The sequence below is a fragment of the Eleutherodactylus coqui genome, chromosome 1 (genome assembly GCF_035609145.1).
Source record: "Eleutherodactylus coqui strain aEleCoq1 chromosome 1, aEleCoq1.hap1, whole genome shotgun sequence".
Taxonomy (NCBI): domain Eukaryota; kingdom Metazoa; phylum Chordata; class Amphibia; order Anura; family Eleutherodactylidae; genus Eleutherodactylus; species Eleutherodactylus coqui.
Window position 1 is genome coordinate 85,164,286 of NC_089837.1, and position 19,899 is coordinate 85,184,184.

General features: G+C 43.3%; 1 protein-coding gene across 3 annotated transcripts in view; it reads left to right on the forward strand.

The window, feature by feature from the left end:
• Positions 1–15,739, forward strand: part of FBXO25 (F-box protein 25) — a 24,225-nt gene extending 8,486 nt beyond the window's left edge. For 2 of the 3 annotated variants that reach the window (XM_066597833.1, XM_066597844.1), the window contains exons 6-10: positions 886–979; positions 2,932–3,116; positions 3,206–3,388; positions 7,809–7,952; positions 11,341–15,739. In XM_066597833.1, the coding sequence (XP_066453930.1) occupies positions 886–979; positions 2,932–3,116; positions 3,206–3,388; positions 7,809–7,952; positions 11,341–11,430 (696 nt within the window). In that variant the 3' untranslated portion in view covers positions 11,431–15,739. Of the gene's footprint in view, positions 1–885; positions 980–2,931; positions 3,117–3,205; positions 3,389–7,808; positions 7,953–9,012; positions 9,040–11,340 lie in introns of all 3 variants that reach the window. The other variant, XM_066597853.1, reaches the window with a different exon arrangement.
• Positions 15,740–19,899: the final 4,160 nt, after the last annotated feature.

Here is a 19,899-nt window from a genome sequence, read left to right on the forward strand (position 1 = left end):
AAAACTCATCAGGTGTCAGCCTCCGCAGTATGCAGCGAATAGTACCGCCCAGGGGCGTTACCAAGCCTGTCACGCCTCATGTAAACAAGGCGCATGCGCCATAGGTGCCGGTTATGAACTACCTACTATCGCTCTTGTGCCTTACACAGGAATGATAGCTGTTCTGTGAATAAAGGTGGAGCGAGCCGGAGATCGTTCTGGCCCGTCTACCTGATTCATAGTAAACAGGCAGTTGTTCATTGATGATCTGCCTGTTTGCTCTAAGAACCAAGCGACTCCGACAAGTGACCGATTTTTGACTTGGTGTCCTGTCGGCAGCCTCATGTACATGTGACGATTATTGCCCGAATCTTCTACTTCCAGTGATAATCGCCCCGTGTAAAGGCACCTTTAGTTGGTGTTTCCCTAGTAAATGGACTGTCACATGTGGCTCAGCAATTCAGATAAAAGCTAGCAGCAGTCATGCTGTACTAGAGACAGTCGACTGTATGTACTCGGCCATCTCTGGCAGTCCTGCTGAAATGAGAGGATCAGTAGGACACACGCTTGACCATTTAAGGATAAATCCCTTTTTCTTGGTTTGGTAAAGTGTCAGCAATCGGACCCCCAGTTATCAGATCTTTATACCTTATCCTGTCAATAGGGGATAAATGGTGTTTTTTTTTTATTTTTTGGTTAATCTCCTCCATGGATAACCATGCCAAAAAATATATAGATTATCCAAGGTCAAAAGTAATTATAGCCTTGTACACACATGGGATCAGTGTACTAGACTGCAGAATGTTTACTGTAAGCCAGGGTTACATGTGTCATCTATGTGTTTGCCTATATGAATAGGAATTGTCCGATGAGTTGTTGCATCCGCAATCTGTTTCTGTATTGTAGTTGCTTCAGCTAATCGCTAAATCTCAGCTCACATCCCTGAGTGGAGCCGCACAGAAGAATTATTTCAACATTCTGGAAACGATTGTAAGAAAAGGTAATGTTATGTGGAGCAGCTTAGAATGTAAAAGGAAATTATCTGAAGTTTACCATCTGCAGAAACAAGAATGATTTTGGCAAGACTAACAGACCCTCCATGTATATGGGGGGGCCTCGCATCTGTCCCTCAGCAGATGTCAAGGGAAATAAGGATTGGGGCAGTTTGATTTCAACATCCCTGATACTTCTGTTTTTGGCCCCCTGCACACGGGCGGAAATTCTGCGGCAGGATTTCCGCCCGTGCCCGCTACCTGCTGCCATAGGATTGCATTACATAATGCAATACTATGCACACAGACGCGATTTGTCCGCGTGAAAACACGCTCGGAAAACCAATCGCGGCGCAAGGCCCGCACAGAAACATTAGTAGTGACGGTCCTGCTACTCTGTGCCCATGCGCCGGCAGCCGTCACATAACAGAGATGGAAGACGTCGGGAGCAGGTTAGCCGCAGGTCTCTGCAGGGGCACGGGTCCGCATCCCGCTGCGAGAATTCTCGCAGCGAGATCCGACCTGTCTGTCTACAGGCGGCCTTTTGGAGCGTTAATCCCCTCTCCCCATTCAAAACACATGTACACTTTGTGAAAAAAATAAATAAATAAAATCCAGCCCTTAGAAGGAGTTGATGTTTGGTTGTAAAACCCGGCATGCAGTTATAGCTCAGGCAGATATGCAAATGATAAGAGTTGTGACGTGATTAGATGAACGGTCTTGCCACCCATGGTTGCCTGCATTTGCAATGGTGTCGTGAACAGTGGAACTGGGTTGTCTTCAGTGACGAATCCAGATTTAGTTTGGGTACGGACGACGGCCATGTTCGTGTCTGGAAACCTCGACGTGACTGCCTCAATCCTGCCTTTGCTGTGGAGCGACACACTGCCCCCTGCTGGTGTGATAGTCTGGGGGCCATCACATACAACAGTCTGTCACCCCTAGTAGTGGTACGAGGGACAATGACAGCTCAGTGATATGTTCAGGACATCTTGCAGCCACATGTGGTTCTCCCATGGCGGCTTCCAAAAGACAGCAGGATAATGCTCAGCCGCACACAGCAAGGGGGTCACAGGAATGTCTCCACAACATTGTCACACTTCCGTGGCTGCCCGGTCACCAGATGTATCGCCAATAGAACATGTATGGGGGCATCTGGGATGCCAACTTTGACAGCCTATAAGTTTGCACCATCTAAAGGCTTGGGTAACAACATGTGTGGAGCAATGTGCCACAGGATACTATAAACAATTTATATGCCCGCCTGTATCACATCTGGTACCCAAGCTAAAGGTGGCCCAACAGTGTCCCAGAGCCTCCCTTCAAGGGGTCAGTTTTCTGCTCTTATATCAATGTAACAATCATAAATAGAAAGTTTAATTAGATTCCAACAACTCCTTCTAGGGCCTTATTTATTTATTTATTTATTTATTTTAAACCAAAAAAATTGGTTCAGGTGGACATGGCATTTAGGAGGATTGTACATCATACAGTTTTGGGATGTAGTTTGCATATCAATACCTGACTGTTTTCACAATCTCTTGTAGTCAATCAAGGGGATCCATCATTGTGAAGTCACACAAGATAATGGCCCTTACTCTGGTCTGGCCTCAAAGATGTTCTGTGAATGTGCCTGGCTGGCATGACACCATCACATGACATCGCCTGTATGTATGTGCAGAACCTCTGAGGCAAGACCAGATGCTTTGGATAAGTATTATTCAGGTACCTGGGCTGTTGGGAAACTTAGTGATCACAGGAATGTGTATTTTGGTTAGTGGTGACCAGTCCCCTTTAAGACTCCTCAGATTTGGAGCGCTAAATCCGAAATCTAGAACTCTAAACTTATTGGCACAGCATGTTGGATCAAAAGAGAAAAAAATAACCTGGTGTTCACAAGTTGGACTTTCACTTTGAATTAGAATTCATGGTTTAACGGCATTCTCTTACTTTGTTTCAGTTCTAGAAGATCAGTACAATCCACAATTAATTCGAGACCTTCTCCATGACCTGAGCTCCACCCTGTGCATCCTCATCAGGGAAGGAGGCAGATGTGTTTTGATCGGCAACATGAATATCTGGATTTCTCGTCTGGAGACTATTCTCTTATGGCAAGAGCAGCTCATGAACCTCCAGATCATTCCAGTATGACCATTTACGTGTCTTCTCTTACTTTCCTACGGTCATGTAGCTGTATCATGTTTTGTTAGTGACCTTTCCTGCCTTTATTTCAGCATCTTGGCAATGGTCCAACCTTGTGTGATCTGCCACAACAAATGAAAAGCAACATCCTCTTCAGATTTTCGGATGCCTGGGACATAAACAACTTAGGCCAAATGACCCCTTCGTGGCAAGTTCTCAGCGAAGACCACTATCTCTGGAAAGAGCTTTGCAAATATCACTTTTCAGAGAAAATGGTAACTACTACAATAGTCACTTAAATAATTCTCAGTTGTCTTTAAGGCTAGTAGTTAGCAGGTAATAAAGTGGTCTTGCTTCTACATCTAAAAAAGAAATCTGATGTCACATGCTTCTAATCTATAGAAAAAAGCATGTCATTGACTGATTCCACTTTGGGCTGCTCTAAGGGGTCACCTGGTTTTCACTCTTCAACCCCTTTTTTGAGGAATCTGGCCTTTGCTGCAGGGATCCTCCAGGACGCTTCCCCAGTAAGTGGGTGTAGTCTGAAAACAGGCTGAGTTCAGGATAGTTGGGTATACAGGCAATGGTCGAATAAATAAGCACCTTCACTAGGAACCTTTTACTTAGTGGGGAAGGTTTCCTTAACTTAATAACCATGTTGGTATCTAGAAAGCTGGGCACACTTACTGACTCTACATGCAGATAGACAGCTGGAAGGGTCTACCTAAGGGAATCTGGAATGTGCATAGAAGATCCAGAGGATGCCGATGGCTGTGAGTAGAGGAAGGCGGATGTTAGGAGAGGTGGCCATAAAATACACTTTACGCCTATGTTAGATGCTCTAGGAAAACTAATATAATGATAAAATCTGTAAGGAGATTGAAGAAGGCGTTCAGTTTTGCCATCTATTTCCCTAAAATCAAGAGGTCTTCCACTATCCTTGATATTTTGTGAGATGGGGAATACTACTCTGATTAACTGTTGCTTAAAAAGGGATCCACTTTCCTAGGGTATACCATTACTGCATGATCAGTAGGTGTCCGTTGTCTGAGATTTCTCCCCCCTCCTCACACCCGGACCCCTGAGAATCAAGGGGCTACCCAATCACTGTCTGTCCAGCACAGTGGCTCAGTGGTTAGTGCTGGAAAGATTGTGCTAGAGTCCTGGGTTCAAACCCCACCAAGGACAATATTTGGGTCGGTTTCCAGGCTACTCTGGTCTCCTCCCACGCTCCAAAAACATTTATATGAGTGAATGTAGATTGCAAGTCCCAGTGGAGATAGAAGCCAATATTGTGATGTAAAGTGCTGCTTAATATGCATGCGCTATATAAATAAAGGTCATTTATTCATGAGCTGCAGTACACACACACTAAAGTAAATGGTGCCACTGTGCAGAGAGCACTTAGAAGGCGGTGAGCACGAAACCGGCACCATTTCCCCACCCACGCTGGATACGGCAGCCAACAGAACAGGGTTTGGGATCTCCTTGAGAAATTTGACAAGTCTTAGCAGACTCTGGTTTGCTGAACCTTCTGGCACAAACTGCAAGTAGTATCTGGTAACATTGTAAATTATTTGTGCAGTTTGTAACATATTTTACTACTGGACAAAACCTAAAGTACACAAGACAAAAGTACTTATCACCTTAAAGGGGTTGTCCCGCGCCGAAACTGTTTTTTTTTTTTTTTCAACACCCCCCCCCCCCCCCCTTGCCCCGTTCGGCGCGAGACAACCCTGATGCAGGGACTGAAAAAAAGAACAGCACAGCGCTTACCTGAATCCCCACGCTCCGGTGACTTCTATACTTACCGGTGAAGATGGCCGCCGGGATCCTCTACCTCCGTGGACCGCAGCTCTTCTGTGCGGTCCATTGCCGATTCCAGCCTCCTGATTGGCTGGAATCGGCACGTGACGGGGCGGAGCTACACGGAGCTACACGGAGCCCCATAGAGAACAGGAGAAGACCTGGACTGCGCAAGCGCGTCTAATTTGGCCATTAGGCCATTTTAGACGGCGAAAATTAGACGGCAACCATGGAGACGAGGACGCCAGCAGCGGAGCAGGTAAGTGAAAAACTTTTTATAACTTCTGTATGGCTCATAATTAATGCACAATGTACATTACAAAGTGCATTATTATGGCCATACAGAAGTGTATAGACCCACTTGCTGCCGCGGGACAACCCCTTTAAGGATGTAAAAAAAAACAGTTCCCACGTAGCTGATCGTTCACCTTCCATGTAAGGTGAGGTGATTGTGTCCTTTAGTTCAAGAGCAAACAGTATTGTGTAATACATGATATCATGTTTGCATAGCCACACACAGAAGTAACAAGGCTTTCTATGCCCATTTATGTGCATCAAGGAAGCAAGTGTTTATTATGTGTTCATAAGTGCAGAATTCTTATCACAATCCTATGACTGGTTATGTAACCCTCACCGTCCTTTCCAGCTGAAACCTAAAAATGGTCATATGGGTTAATTAGGAGTTCGGGAATTCTGTATGTCAGCACTTTTGCTGTGTTATTGTAGTGACCATTTTACATGTGGCTCTATTTACTAATATTGTATATTGAGGGACTTTATTGGAGCCTAGCGCCACTCACGGCCACCTAGGAAAGGCTTCACGACCTTATTCAAGTGAAATTCGATAGGGACATAGCACTAGACCAGGATGAGGGTGAACTCCAGAGGTCAGACCCTAGAGATAAACCTTTAATTTATGGGATGTGAATACCTCCTTAACAGTATGTCCAGTGTAGCAGAAATGGTGCAGGTTTGATGTGGATTTCCAGGTGATTTCACCCATGATAGGGTGAAATCTGCTGCAGACCCACACCAAAATCTGCTATGTGTGAACATGCCTTAGAGAGCTTATCTGGTTTCAGACCAAAAATGTGAACGGTTGAATAAAGCAAGTCTTCCTGTCCTATTGCTTCAGTTCCATCTCTCTAGTTTTCCTCATTGGACTTTGATCCGCTGCCTGCAGTGATGTGCCCACTTGTTGTTGACATGACATTGCTGCAGCCGGGTAATCTAAGCCCAGCAGGAGACCTAGAGCGGTGGTGCTGGAGGAAATAGTTCAGGAAGCTTGTTTTATTCAGTTTTCCCAACTTTTCATTTTTTTTTTGTTTGAATTAGGGTATGCCAGTTTCAGTAACTTGAGTAGTTGAAATAAAATTTGACAAGTATGGGAGGGATTCTGCTTGCTTAAAGAGGCACTATTTTTTTTCAGACAACTTCTGCTCATCTACTATCTTGTGTTAGTCTCATGACTTCTGTAATATACTTGCATTGAAAGTGTTGTTGCTTTACCACTGTAAATCATGTTTGAAGTAGCTGCTATTAGGAGTTTCCCTTTCAGCTTCTCTGCAATCCACTCTGTGTTAGAGACTGATCTTTTGTAGTTACATGGATGCAGGGATGTTTCCTTAGCAATTGGGGGGAGAGGCTATCTTCATAGGCGGCGGCTCCCCTGCATTTACAATCTGCAGTCTGACACATCTGCAGACACTGTGAAAAGTATCTCTACAGTATCTGCTTCTCCTGCTGTTACAGTATATGGCTGTGTGCGTGCACATAATATGCACACACACATTATAGGGGCCAAAATGTCTCTGAATGCCTGAACCATCTTAGAAAAGCAGAGGTGGGGTCATTTAGATAATGACTCCTTGCTGATTGGCCAAAGACAGCATGGTAAGTAAGGGCAAGGAAGTCAGGACAGTGAACTACTGGCAGAATGCTAGGTTTCCTACATGCCCCTTCCCTGATAGTTGATGGCTAACAGCAGAGCAGCAGAAAAATGGGGAAGACCACCTGAGAATCAGAACTTGCAGACATGAAACTGGTTGCAAACAGTAGCAAATGAGCGGTTAAGGTGAACCTAGTGTATTTTAGAAAACTTGTTGAAAACTCAATTATGCTTTAAATGTTTGGCAAACTGTTGATCTCACCACTTCCAAGCTTCCTACTGCAAGGATTAGTGCTTTTGTGCAGCTTTGTAACATGTTTTGTCCAGGAGTAAAAATTCTTAAAAATAAAAACAATAAAAAAAAAACATTCAGAGGAAAAGTAATTATTGCAACGCAAAGATATAAAACCTTCCAGGTAGTTCCCATGCAGCCGATCATTCACCTGCCATGCAAGTGTAAATGTATGAACAACTGAGAATTTATTCACTTCTGCTTACATAAAACTGAGTAACAGATCAGCTGTGTAAGCGGGCAGTCGTTCACTTATGGCAGCCAGCCTGCTTTGCCTCTATTCACTAGCGATGATCATTCCTGGATTATCGCTGAGACGACCTGTCCGGTATCTGTGCCCGACAGGTGGTCCTGTGTGAAAGCGCCCTAGGGTGAGATGATTGCTGCTATCTCATGCCAACCTTTGGTTCATGAGCAAACAGTGTTGTGTAGCGGATGATCTCCTGTTTATAGAACAGGGCTTTCTATGGCCAGTTATCTGTATCAATAAAGCAAGTGTTTATTATATGTTCAGTGCACTGAAAGGTTAAATTATTATAGCAATCATGTGACTGTTTATACAACCTGCAAATAGATCTCCAGGTAAAACCTAAAAAGGTCATGTTGGAAATTCTGTATGTGTCAGCATTTGTCTTTTAGTCTGTTGCAGTGACTGTTTTGCGCACGGCTTTATTCATTATTCTTCTTCTCTACCGTTTGTCTCTCTTAGTATTGTAAAGACTTGATCTTCACAGAATATGGTCATATTGACTGGAAATTAATGTTCTTCACACTGGAGAAGTACTACCCGAAAAGGGAACAATACGGGGACACCCTGCACTTCTGCCGTCATTGCAGTATTCTGTTTTGGAAGGTAAAATTATTTTATTGCATCTTCCCATCATGGTGCTGCCTGTTCTATCCTGATAGAGTGCTACTTTTCATTAGGGTGTAAACGGGCCACTGCTGATTACCCCCAGAGATAGCGATTACAGGGCTCCCCAGCTCACTCTCCTCCGATGTGTTGTTCACGGTGCCCCACTAGTAACTAAACAGATTGGAGTAGTTAACCCCTTAGATGCCATGGCCAATGGTGACAGTGGCATATAAGGGGTTCAGCGGAGGGAGTGTGGGCATCAGTTGCAGTCAGCAGTCTAAAGTCTCAGTCTACCTATGACCTAATAAATCACAATGACCGGTGATAATGCTTTGGAATATGATGTGTATTCCAAAGCCTTATATGGGAGATCAAAGAAATGCAACTTCTAATCCACTAGTGCCGGGGTATTTTCACAAAGAGCCATATGAGCCTTATGGTTGCTTTCAAAGTGATGATTCTAATTGTAAGCCTGTATAGTTGGCTTATTTTTGTGCATTGTTCTGTCATGCAAAAAAAAAATTGCAGCCTGTTCTATTTTCCTCTATATTTGCTCAGGGAAAGAGAACGTTTTGAACTCGTGAAATTATTGGTTATCTCAATGGCTGAGAGCATTGGTGCGTGTGTTTTATGTTTTTTTTTTTTTTCCGCATGCGTGCCTTGTGCACGCAAAAAGTACGCTAAAATATGACAATGCATGCACAAATGTGCAATGCCCATTCCACAGAAATTTGCACAAATACGATTACACGTGTGTGTGAATCCAGCCTAAAAGATCGGTTTAGTGTGAACTCGAACCACCACTGCCGCCTTCTTTAGGGATATTTGTGCAGTTCAATTCAAACTAATTTGGACCAAATCAAATTTTTTGCCTACATTTGGTGAACTGACTGAACTTAACTTCTGAAAAGTTTGCGCATCGCTTTCTGGGGTAACAAGTCACAATGTGTCAGTTTTATGTAGTGAATATTCTGTACTTCTCCTACATCTGATACTCTGTAACTAATCTACGAAGGTTCTTATTAGTCATCTTGTCTTCTTTATTCTTCTTCTAAAGGATTATCAGCTTGCTCTTTTATTTAAGGTATTTGCTGCATGCTTTATATATGGTCATGTCCCCTATATGATGACATAATGTCATGTGTGTTATGTATCTCATACACCTCTCTCGGTCAGTTATTACTAGGGATGAGCGAGTATACTCGCTAAGGCACTACTCGCTCGAGTAATGTGCCTTAGCCGAGTATCTCCCCGCTCGTCCCAAAAGATTCGGGTGCCGCCGCGGGGCGGGGAGCTGCGGGGGAGAGCAGGGAAGAACGGAGGGGAGATCTCTCTCTCCCGCCCGTTCTGCCCCACTCCCCGCCGCAACTCACCTGTCAGCTGCAGCGGCACCCGAATCTTTCGGGACGAGCGGGGAGATACTCGGCTAAGGCACATTACTCGAGCGAGTAGTGCCTTAGCGAGTATACTCGCTCATCCCTAGTTATTACATGATTTGCCATAGTGTTTGTTGGAATCGGCTCCACTTCCATCCCCTAAAATACAAATACCCATATCTCTGTGCATGTATATGTGTTCGTGGTTGTCTCCCTGAGTGGAATTTTGTTTCTCATATGAATTATATTGTTTGACATTGAAGAATGGGTCAGATGTACATTTACCTGGCGTGTGTCCATCCCGTCTAACGTGTTTTACCCTCTTAGGAATCCCTACATGTTCCAAATGGATTCTGCATGCACTAACCATGCTCACCAGTACTGCCTAAACTCATGAGAGGTTTTGTGGATTTTTCATATAACTTCTAAAAATGAAGAATTTTTAGAAGTTATATGAAAATTTGCAGTAAAAGTTTTCTGGGATCTGTAAATGGGGTTTCCACATAATGTTTCCTTAGTGTCCGCTTAACTACATAGGCTTCATTGCAAAGTCTGTTTAAACACCAGATAGATGAAGATGCATGGAAAGCTTTGGCATCGTCCATAGTTTATAGATCACTGTAACGTATGATGACGCAAAGGGGGAAAAAAGACTAACTCCAATGAAAAAGAGGATAAAATGTGAACCCGTTCAGAAGGCATCCACAGAGAAGAGAGAGAGGGGACCAAGAAAAAAAAACAAGCTTGGCTCCCGGCGTCCCACATACAAAAATGCTCGAGTCTCCCATTGTAGCCAATAGGGTTCGTTACTCGGGTAGAGCTTTCGAATTTTACGAAAAGCTCGACTCGAATAACGCAGACCCGAGCATTTGGGTGCTCGCTCATCTCTACAAGTAATCCTTAGGTCCCATAAGAAAACTTGGATTGGAACCCCATTCCAACACGACCAACGTCTGGAGCAAGTTCTGAACATAGAAAGCTACTTCTATTCTCTCTGCACCACTGTGTATATCAGCCTTGTGCATTCTAGTGATGACATGGCGCCAGGATAATGCAAATGGTGATGTTCCCATAGTGGGATAATGTGCACAGTGAGGTTACAGCACTGATACAATGTGGTCTGATTGTAAGTTGGAGTGACTTAACAGGACACTCACTCCTAGTACGAGCCTCATAGGTCCTGCATTTTCTCTTAATTTTAGATTACATATTGTGGAGTAAATCCACACCCACATCTGCGTGCATGGCGATAAATGAATCTCTGGCATTTCTGCAACACATTTGAAAATTTTCCGCTGGGGCTTTTTTTTAGCTATAAGTCAATGGGGTTTCTAAAACCTCATTTACTTACTTTGTTCTTCGCGTTGCTTTGGAATTTCAACTCAAATTCCACAGCACTTCTGCTATGTGACCACTCCTCCTAGCTCTGGATTGATGTAATCGCACATAATAAGCAACGCTTTTGTAGCATTTTCAAGCTTCCTGCTTCTCTATAACAGGTCTTCTGTAAGGCCTATGTCTTGAGGTATGATTGACACTAACCAGTCCTTCTTGAGATGGACACCTTTGTTAATAACCAGGCTTTATGTGCCTTTATTTCATTGGAAAGGCACATGTGCAGCCTGCATTTCCAATCTCATCTCCTTAACTTGAAACTTTTTTGGAAATTACTTTCTTTACTTTTTTTTTATCACGGTGGAAGCTTATTACTACTCAGTAAAGGACATGAACGCAGCATCTGTTTGTTATTGAAGTCAATTATTACTTTAGGTTGCGTTTGTCTTTAACCACAATCAGATCACATTTTACTAGTAACCAATGCAGTTACTGCCAAAGGGTTCACTTTTTCATGCAACTATATGCCTTTTTACGGTTCAGTTGCTTACAGGACATTTCTATACGATGATCGCCGTATTACAAATAATTCACTCTAAAGCTTTAGGTGACATCTTGAATAGCGGCCTCCGCTCTAGAGTGACTCCCTATAACTCCTGCGTTTGTCTTGCCAGGACTCAGGACACCCCTGCACCGCCAACGATCCACAAAGCTGCCTTACCCCCGTCTCCCCTCAACACTTTATTGATCTCTTCAGATTCTGAGGGCACCGAAAACTTTCATGCCACAACAGGAACTTTCTATGTTCTGATGAGACAAATGTTAAATTGTTTTAAAGCACTTGTTGGAAAAATGAATGTTTATGAAAAGTTATTATGGTACAAATGGGAAAGACTGTTTTTATATGTCAATATAATTATTTTATTGTGTGTACAGATTGATTGGTCCTCACATTCTCTGTCCTGTATGCTGCATAACTAGGCTTTACTGATTGGCCATTTTATTAGAGATCCCCATCTAGTAGCACGTTGGGCGTATAAAACTGCAGCTATTCATCACGGCACAGATGTCACTAGGTGTTGAAATTGTAGGAATATTGGCTCATGGAAACTAGATCAGCTTTTGGTAGTTGCTAAAAATTGGATGGACGCACCGACCTGCTCGTAACAGCGGACAGGAGGCGCTTGCCTATTCCTGCTGCATCCAACAAACTCTGACCCTCCCATCAGCCCGATGCAATACAAATCTGGATTCATCTGACCGGTGATTCTTATCTACTGATCAGTGATCCAATTTTTGTGCTCTTTTTGTCCACTGGAGTCCCACCTTACTGTTTCTTTTCGACAACCACGGCTCTAGAACTTATTTGCTGCTATAGCACATCTGAACGAAGGAACGATGAGTCGTGCAGTTGGACACGTTAGTTGGAGCTTCAATATGCTTGACTGGTTCATAGCTGTACATCCGAATGATTCTTGACATTCTCTTCGGACATTTCATTGATGAGTTATGCCCACAAGATCCCCTTCCACTTTGTTTTTCCTTGATCACACCATTCTTGGTGTATTTCTGATGTGCTTGCACAAGAAAGCCCCACAAGGTTGGCATTGTATGAAATATTGGCCATGCTCGTCTAGCCCCAATGACCGGGCATCGGCAGTCACTCAGATAGCAGATTATATGATGTAGTCAAGGGATGCATGTCTAATTTCAATACTGGGAAGCTCCAATGTGAACGGACCGGTGTCTGTAATAAAGTGGCCTTTCCAGAAAAGCTGAGTGACAGCCCTTTGGGGATGTAAGAAGGGGCATATTTAAGTCAGCTTTCTCAGAGGCGGATATAACTCTGAGATGTGTGAGGATCCAGTTAGTGATCAGATTATGTCAATTGGATGTGATGTTTACAATGTACAACTCGCAGGAACTGAACTGTCTAACCCAAATTTCAGATTTATTAAGATTATGACTTCAACTGTCCTCAAAACCGCTGCTGCAGGTCATTTACACACAAGAGCGATTGCTGGGTGAAATTGGAATTTGCGGGGTCGGCCAACCTCCCCTTCGTGTAAACGCACCATAAGAAAAAAATAATGGGAGGATTTACATGAGTAGTTTTGGGGCCTGTTTTCATAATCCCAACATCTAAATGGAAAATCGCCAACAGCTTTACCACCGCCACCAAAATAGCAGTGGAAAAAACAAAAGCTCCTTTAAATGCACCCATTTTTATTTTCCTTTTAGGGCGGTTGGTCTTTCAATGTTTGTGAAATCCAAGCCCTTGTGTGTAAATACACCAGCGACCTAATTTTGCACATCTGTTTCTTTTGCACTTTCTTAAAGGGGTTGTCTGGGACTTTTTTTAACTTTTCCTATTAATGACAGGTCATTAATAGCTTATTGATAGGTGGGGGGCCGTCGCTCAGGAGCCTTGTCAATCAGCTGATTCCCGGCACTGCTGTGAATACGGACAGCTCAAGAAGCCGATCACACTGACCATAGCACAGTGGCCTGGTTTGGTACTACATACATAGCTCACATTGAATTAAATAGAAGCTGCGCCTGCAGTACCATCTCGGGCCACTGCACTATGGTCAGCGCAATCTCCTTCCTGCACTGTCTGTAATAAGAGTCGCTGGGACTAAACTGCTCAGCGTGGTACAGAGTGGTGGCCCTCCGCTGATCAATCATCCATTGATGACCTGTCCTGAGGACTGGTCATCAATAGAAAAGGTCCCGGACAACCCCCTTTACAGGGAATCTGTCACCAGTCTGGAGGAAGTTAAACAATTAGAGCGGAAAGGTTTTCTTTTTACGACATTGAACGCCCTCATACCTTGTAGTAATTCTCGCACGGTTTCCTAATTTGGCCTGAGCAGTCTAGTGGGCAAGACTAGACCAGTTCTGCTGCCTACAGTGCACGCCATTCTCTCTATGAGCGACATGGATGATATCCCTTACATCAACCACTGACCAGCACCAAAAACTACCCAGCGTTCCAAAGGTTTTCTTGATACTGTGCCAAACCTTGTAAAATTGAGTTTTAATACAAAGTGAGAATTATGTTGGGTGTGCCTTGCCCAAAACCATTTTCTCTGTGACACTAAGGTCCTTTCCTAGTTGTCCGTAACCCTGTGCAAATCTTGTGTAACCATGAGCCGGTACATGTGTAAATTATTTAGACCAATTGTGGGCAGAAACAACTGGCTCTTCTGCACATGCGCCAATGCGTAGTTGCTCTGTGCATGCACAAGATTCGTTGGACTGTTGGATGACTTGGGAGACGTCATCCACGTCACATGTCGCTCAGAAGGAATGTCTGTGAATGGAAGAGCACTGTAGGCTGCAGAAGTGGTCCTGAGCCGCCCACTGGACGGGCCGAATCAACATACAAAGCAGGAACTATCAAATCTCAATTTTTACAAGGTATGAGGGCATTAAGCGCGGTAACAAGGCAACCTTTGGAATTCTCTCAAATCTTTTGTTCTCTAGCTGCCATTAGTATATCCTGCTCCAAACTGGTGATTGGTTCCCCTTAAGGGCCCTAAAACTGGTCCTTTTATTTCCTTCTGCTGTTCTTTTTCTGCATAATCATAGTATCCTTTAACTCTTTGAAGCCTACATTTTCTATAAACATTTATTATACCTCACAGGCCATATATTATATCGATTAAAATGTATCTCCTCTTGCAATTCATAGACGGATGGAAGGGATTCTTCATCTTGCTGTCACACTGCACCTGCTGCAAACTCCTACTTGAAAGGGGTATTCCGCAAGATTGGTGATAAATGTCTAATTGCTGTGGACCCCCCTGATTATCTTGAGTATGGTGCACCCTGACTGACTGGAGTGATGTGCAAATGCTCCACTGCAGCTCCATTCACTTCTATGGGACAGAGAGAGATCACCAAGTGCATTGATCTCCAGCCATCCCATAGGAATGAATGGAACAGCGGTTGAGAATGTCTCACTCCATTCACTGGGGGTCCCAGCAGGGGGACTCCTAGGGATCAGACTTTGAGGAAGCCATTGGAATAGCTGTGCGTGTTTGCTGCCTAACACTTAAAACTACGTTAAAGAGCTTAACTCTATATACAATGCTCTATAGTAATGTATAGTCTTGTCTAAACTCTGAGCATATTGAAGACTTGTCCACAGCAATTAGCCCCATGCAGGGAACTTTTGGTTCTCTAATTTTGATGTATTTTTCTTTGCTACAAGCATGTACATTATGGATGACTTGCTGGTGATCACTGTGACTTCTTCTAGTGTCCCCTACTTAACTCAAAACTTGAAAACTTCATATACTTACTTTTTTCCCAGTACATTACAGGGACTTTTCTAGAGCATAGGACAAACCACGAAAGATTCCTAAACCTCTCTTTACTGGCCAATTAACGTCACCTTCTCAGGATATTAATAGAAAATATGACTTACTACGGGGAAGCATCCAAAACGTGCATAACCTCAGTGTAAATGCTATAGGACCAATATATGGTGCACTCATTACTACCATCTAGTGGACAGGTGAGGTAGTAACCATTTATTATGGAGCGTTCATTGCTCAAACTGTTCTAATCTTCTTAAGTTCATATTGTTTTTTTCTATATCTACCTGGGTTAAAGGGGATTTCCACAATAAATATTGATAGCATATCAATTCAGATGTACCATCAATGAGCCAAGTAGAAAAAAGCAGGTTTTTTTTTTTTTGTTAGACTCGAATCGATAAAACATTGATGGCATCTAAACAATGTCGTCGTCATTTTTTTTTCTTCTCTCTTTTTTATCTTGGTGGTAAAACCTTTCATTTGTGATTATAGTGGGAAAAATTCTGTTTGCTACGTTGAATTAGTATGATATTAAATATGTGATTAAATCTTCAAGTGTATTTATGGAGATGATGGAACTATATGTATAAGAAGGTACCAGGTCTTAATATAACGTGATAACAGGGTAAAAAGTGCTTGTCAAGTGTCTTGTAGTTTAATCTGTGATTCAGGAATGTATACCGCACATGTTCTGGTGCCGATCTGTGTCTCTACAAAGAAAAAGTAATAAAGTTTCCTAATTATATCTGTGTTTTATCTATATTTTTGCTACGGACGTGGATAATACAGGGCATTAGATGCAGTTGGCAAACTCAAAGGCCAATAAGATAAGACATTGCATTGCCACGTGGGGGAGGCTATATGATGGAACATGGACTTCCTTAAAGAACTCTATGGTCTGCCATATGGTGCTGCGTGTAATGCCTCATTATGTCACAAGCAAATGGGAAATGTGACCACTGCAGCCAATCACCAGCTCCCTTCAACTAGTGATTAACTGCAGTGGTGACAAGCCCCGTTGTTGGGATGTTGTCGGCACTGCAGCATGAAGCAGAGAGCAGCGGAAATATGGGTATGGTTAGAATGGAAGCAGCAGGCAGTGAGGTGAGTATGACTTCTCCTATGTTCCTCTATAGTAACAACCTTCCCCCAAAAAATGTTGCATGGATATCTCCCCCCACACAGAGCGTATTTTCTGCAGTGTTTATGGCCCATGTAGACATACAGCCCTTTAAAGCGCCAGTATAATTTCCTGGCCCAGCATTGCCTTCTGATTGAATTTACACTATATATATATATATCTCACATGGCATCCTGAGCCACCTGATACATGAGAACGACTTCTACATATATTTAAGATGGCCACTTAAACAGTCGCCCAACAGAAGGACAGAAACATATGAAATGTCTAACGTGGTAGAACAATTATATTATGAACTGCATTACAAGTGCAGACAGAATATAATCCATTTAGCTTGTGGTTCCCCTCTTCCTGCTATTTTCGTGTACCCGCTAATTATTCACTAGGTTGTAATGGAGCATTGGAGTATTTTCTAGCCAAATACATGGTGGCATTGGTCCGGTAGGGTACATATAGTCCTTGCCCATAGGCAGTCAAAACCCTGCCCACACTGGGGGCCAACAGATGCACGATTTTACCTCAAAATCATTAGGTTTTTCGCCACTTCGAGTAGGCATGGTCTGACTTGCTGCAGCTAGTTGGTCCATATGGCCTTAACCTCATTACAGAAGCTAGTATTGTAGATTGTGGTCATGTGTTACAGTACATATATAAAGATGTTACCCTTATTAGAAATGATATTCATTTTATGTGATCAATTTGGCTATAGTAATCCCTTATATGGCCCCATTTAAAGGGATACGGTCAGCATGAAACAGCACCATAAACTTATAGTGCTGTTCTGGAAGGTGACCAGGGTATTTGTTTTATAATCACCCGCTCCCTGGTTCCCCTTGTGTTCCCTGGAGACGTCCATGTGTGTTCTTACCTTTTTTACACCACTGTGAGCTTGTTCTCCTATAGAAGTCTATGGGAGAGTACTTGCACAGTGATCTGAAAAGAGGCAATCTTTCAGACAGTGCATAAACGTCATGGGTGGACACCATGGGAATCGGGACGCAGGTGAGTATAAAAACCACATGCCCCGCCTCCCCGAACAGCACCGTAACTTAGGCCTCAGGGTCATTGTTTAGCCTCCACCTACTATTGGAACAATCTGCACGAAGTGATTAGGTCTTAGGGAGACTGATGGTGTGACGGAGGGCGCTCCTGCCCTTTGTAAACTCTCTCCAATCCTGACAATTGCAACAAGACCCAGTTGTCAGTCACATCAGGGCTCCCACAGGTATAGCTCCGGTACAGCTCCTGCACCCGCATTATCACCATGTTGTACTTATATAGTATTTTGTACTAATTATTTCACACTTATGCCATACATGAAGCAGTCCTGTTCCTTGCTGCAGCAGTCTGCAATAGATCAGTTTTGCAGATAATTCCTTCTCCTTCACCATCCACTGTTTGACTGACATGAAGAACTTTTAAAGGCGTTGTCCAGGATTAGGATAAATGCAGTTGCTTTCTTAAGAAAATAGCACCCCACGTGTCCAACTTGGCTGTGAATGGTATTGCAGCTCAAATGTATTCACTTCAATGCAACGCAGCTCAAATACCAGACCAAATCCTCTGACAAATGTGGAGCTGTTTCTGGAAGACAGCAGCCATGTATTATTAATCCTGTACTGTCTCTTTAAGCACTTGTGGAATTCTGGAGCTATGACCTCACAATGGTGATGATGTCATAATCAGCACATTCTATGACTTGATTGAACAACTTGAAGAAAATCACTTTCTCTGAATATCAGGTCTGAAAGGTCAGAGATTCCAAAAAAATGAAAGAACACCACCACCACCACCACGCCCCCTCCTGAAGAAGATGAAGAATAACAGAGGAGAGCAGGAGGAGACTTGTATATCTGAGACCAGGATTAGATTAAATACAGTTGTTTTCTTCAGAAAAACCACATCACACTTGTCCACAGGCTGTGAGTGGTATTGCAGCTCAGCTCTATTTACTTCAATGGAACGCAGCTGAAATGCCAGACACAATCCTTTGACAGATCTGGAGCTGTTTCTGGAAGATATCAGTCATCTGTTTTTAATCCTGTACTGTCTCTTTAAGAATTTGTAGAATACCTGAGCTGTGACCTCACAATGATGATGATGTCATAATCAGCACATTCTATAACTTAGTTGAACCACTGGAAGAAATTCACTTGTTCGCTCTACTCCAGGTCTGAAAGGTCAGGGAGTCCAAAGCTCCAAAGAATGAAAGAAACACCCCGAAGAAGATGAAGAATAACGGAGGAGAACAGGAGGAGACTTGTATATCTGACACCAGGATTAGAATTAATACAGTTGTTTTCTTCAAAAAAACCACATCACACTTTTCCACAGGCTGTGAGTGGTATTGCAGCTCAGCTCTATTCACTTCAATGGAACGCAGCTGAAATGCCAGACACAATCCTTTGACAGATCTGGAGCTGTTTCTGGAAGATATCAGTCATCTGTTTTTAATCCTGTACTGTCTCTTTAAGAATTTGTAGAATACCTGAGCTGTGACCTCACAATGATGATGATGTCATAATCATCACATTCTATAACTTAGTTGAACCACTGGAAGAAATTCACTTGTTCACTCTACTCCAGGTCTGAAAGGTCAGGGAGTCCAAAGCTCCAAAGAATGAAAAAAAAACCACCTGAAGAAGATGAAGAATAACGGAGGAGAACAGGAGGAGACTCGTATATCTGAGACCAGCGGAGATGACGCTCGGTTTCTTCATCCAACAATACAGCAAGTAAGTTGGAAGGAGGAGAACAGAATCTACCTGCTGTGTGACGAGGTGGATTGTGCGGCATCATTACATGACATGTAATATACAGGTACCGTTTTTATTAGTGTATGTCATTTCAAATGAAAACTACCTACAATTACCAGATATTTTACTGTTATAGTAAATGGGTGTCATAATCACAATCCAACAGCTTACATATATGTAGATGGTGAATGTAAGTGTACATGCAGTATATATTTATGCAGGGTGGTGGGGAGGAGGGGAAAAGTAGTCACTTTTGGCTTGCGTTTAGCTTTTCCCCGCATGGGGGGGGGGGCTACTTACTACTGGGGGTGGCTGATTATTACTGTGGGGGGGTTGCTTATTACTGGGGGGGGGGTAGTTATTATAGGGGAAAGGGCTGCTTATTACTGGGGGGGTGGGGGCTACTTATTACAGGGGAAGGGGCTGCCTATTACGGTGGGGCTGCCTATTACTGGGGGGCTGGTTATCACTGGGGGGGGTGGGGGCTACTTACTACTGGGGGGGCTGCTTATTACTGGGTGGGGGGTGGGGGCTACTTATTACAAGGGAAGGGGCTGCTTATTACTGGGGGGGCTGCCTATTACTGGGGGGGGGAGATAAATTATATGCTGCCCTATGTGTGTGCTGGGGGGATATATTCTACTGCCCTATGAGTGTACTGCCAGGGCATTCTAAATGTCATAATTAAATAAGGATGCACTAAACTCCAACCCCCTTCATAACCCTGCCCCATATAACCAAAGCCCCGACCATGTCCCGCCCAACCCTGCCGGGCCTTGCTTGAAGCCGGTCCTTGTTGCCAAAAAGGTTGGGGACCACTGATATACGGGATATGGGTTTATTAGTATATGTTATTTCAAATGAAAACGGCCTACAATTACCAGATATTTTACTTTTATAGTAAATGGGTGTCATCACAATCCAACAGCTTACATATATGTAGATGGTGAATGTGAGTGTACATACAGTATATATTTACACAGAAGCACACATAAGGGGGCTATGGAG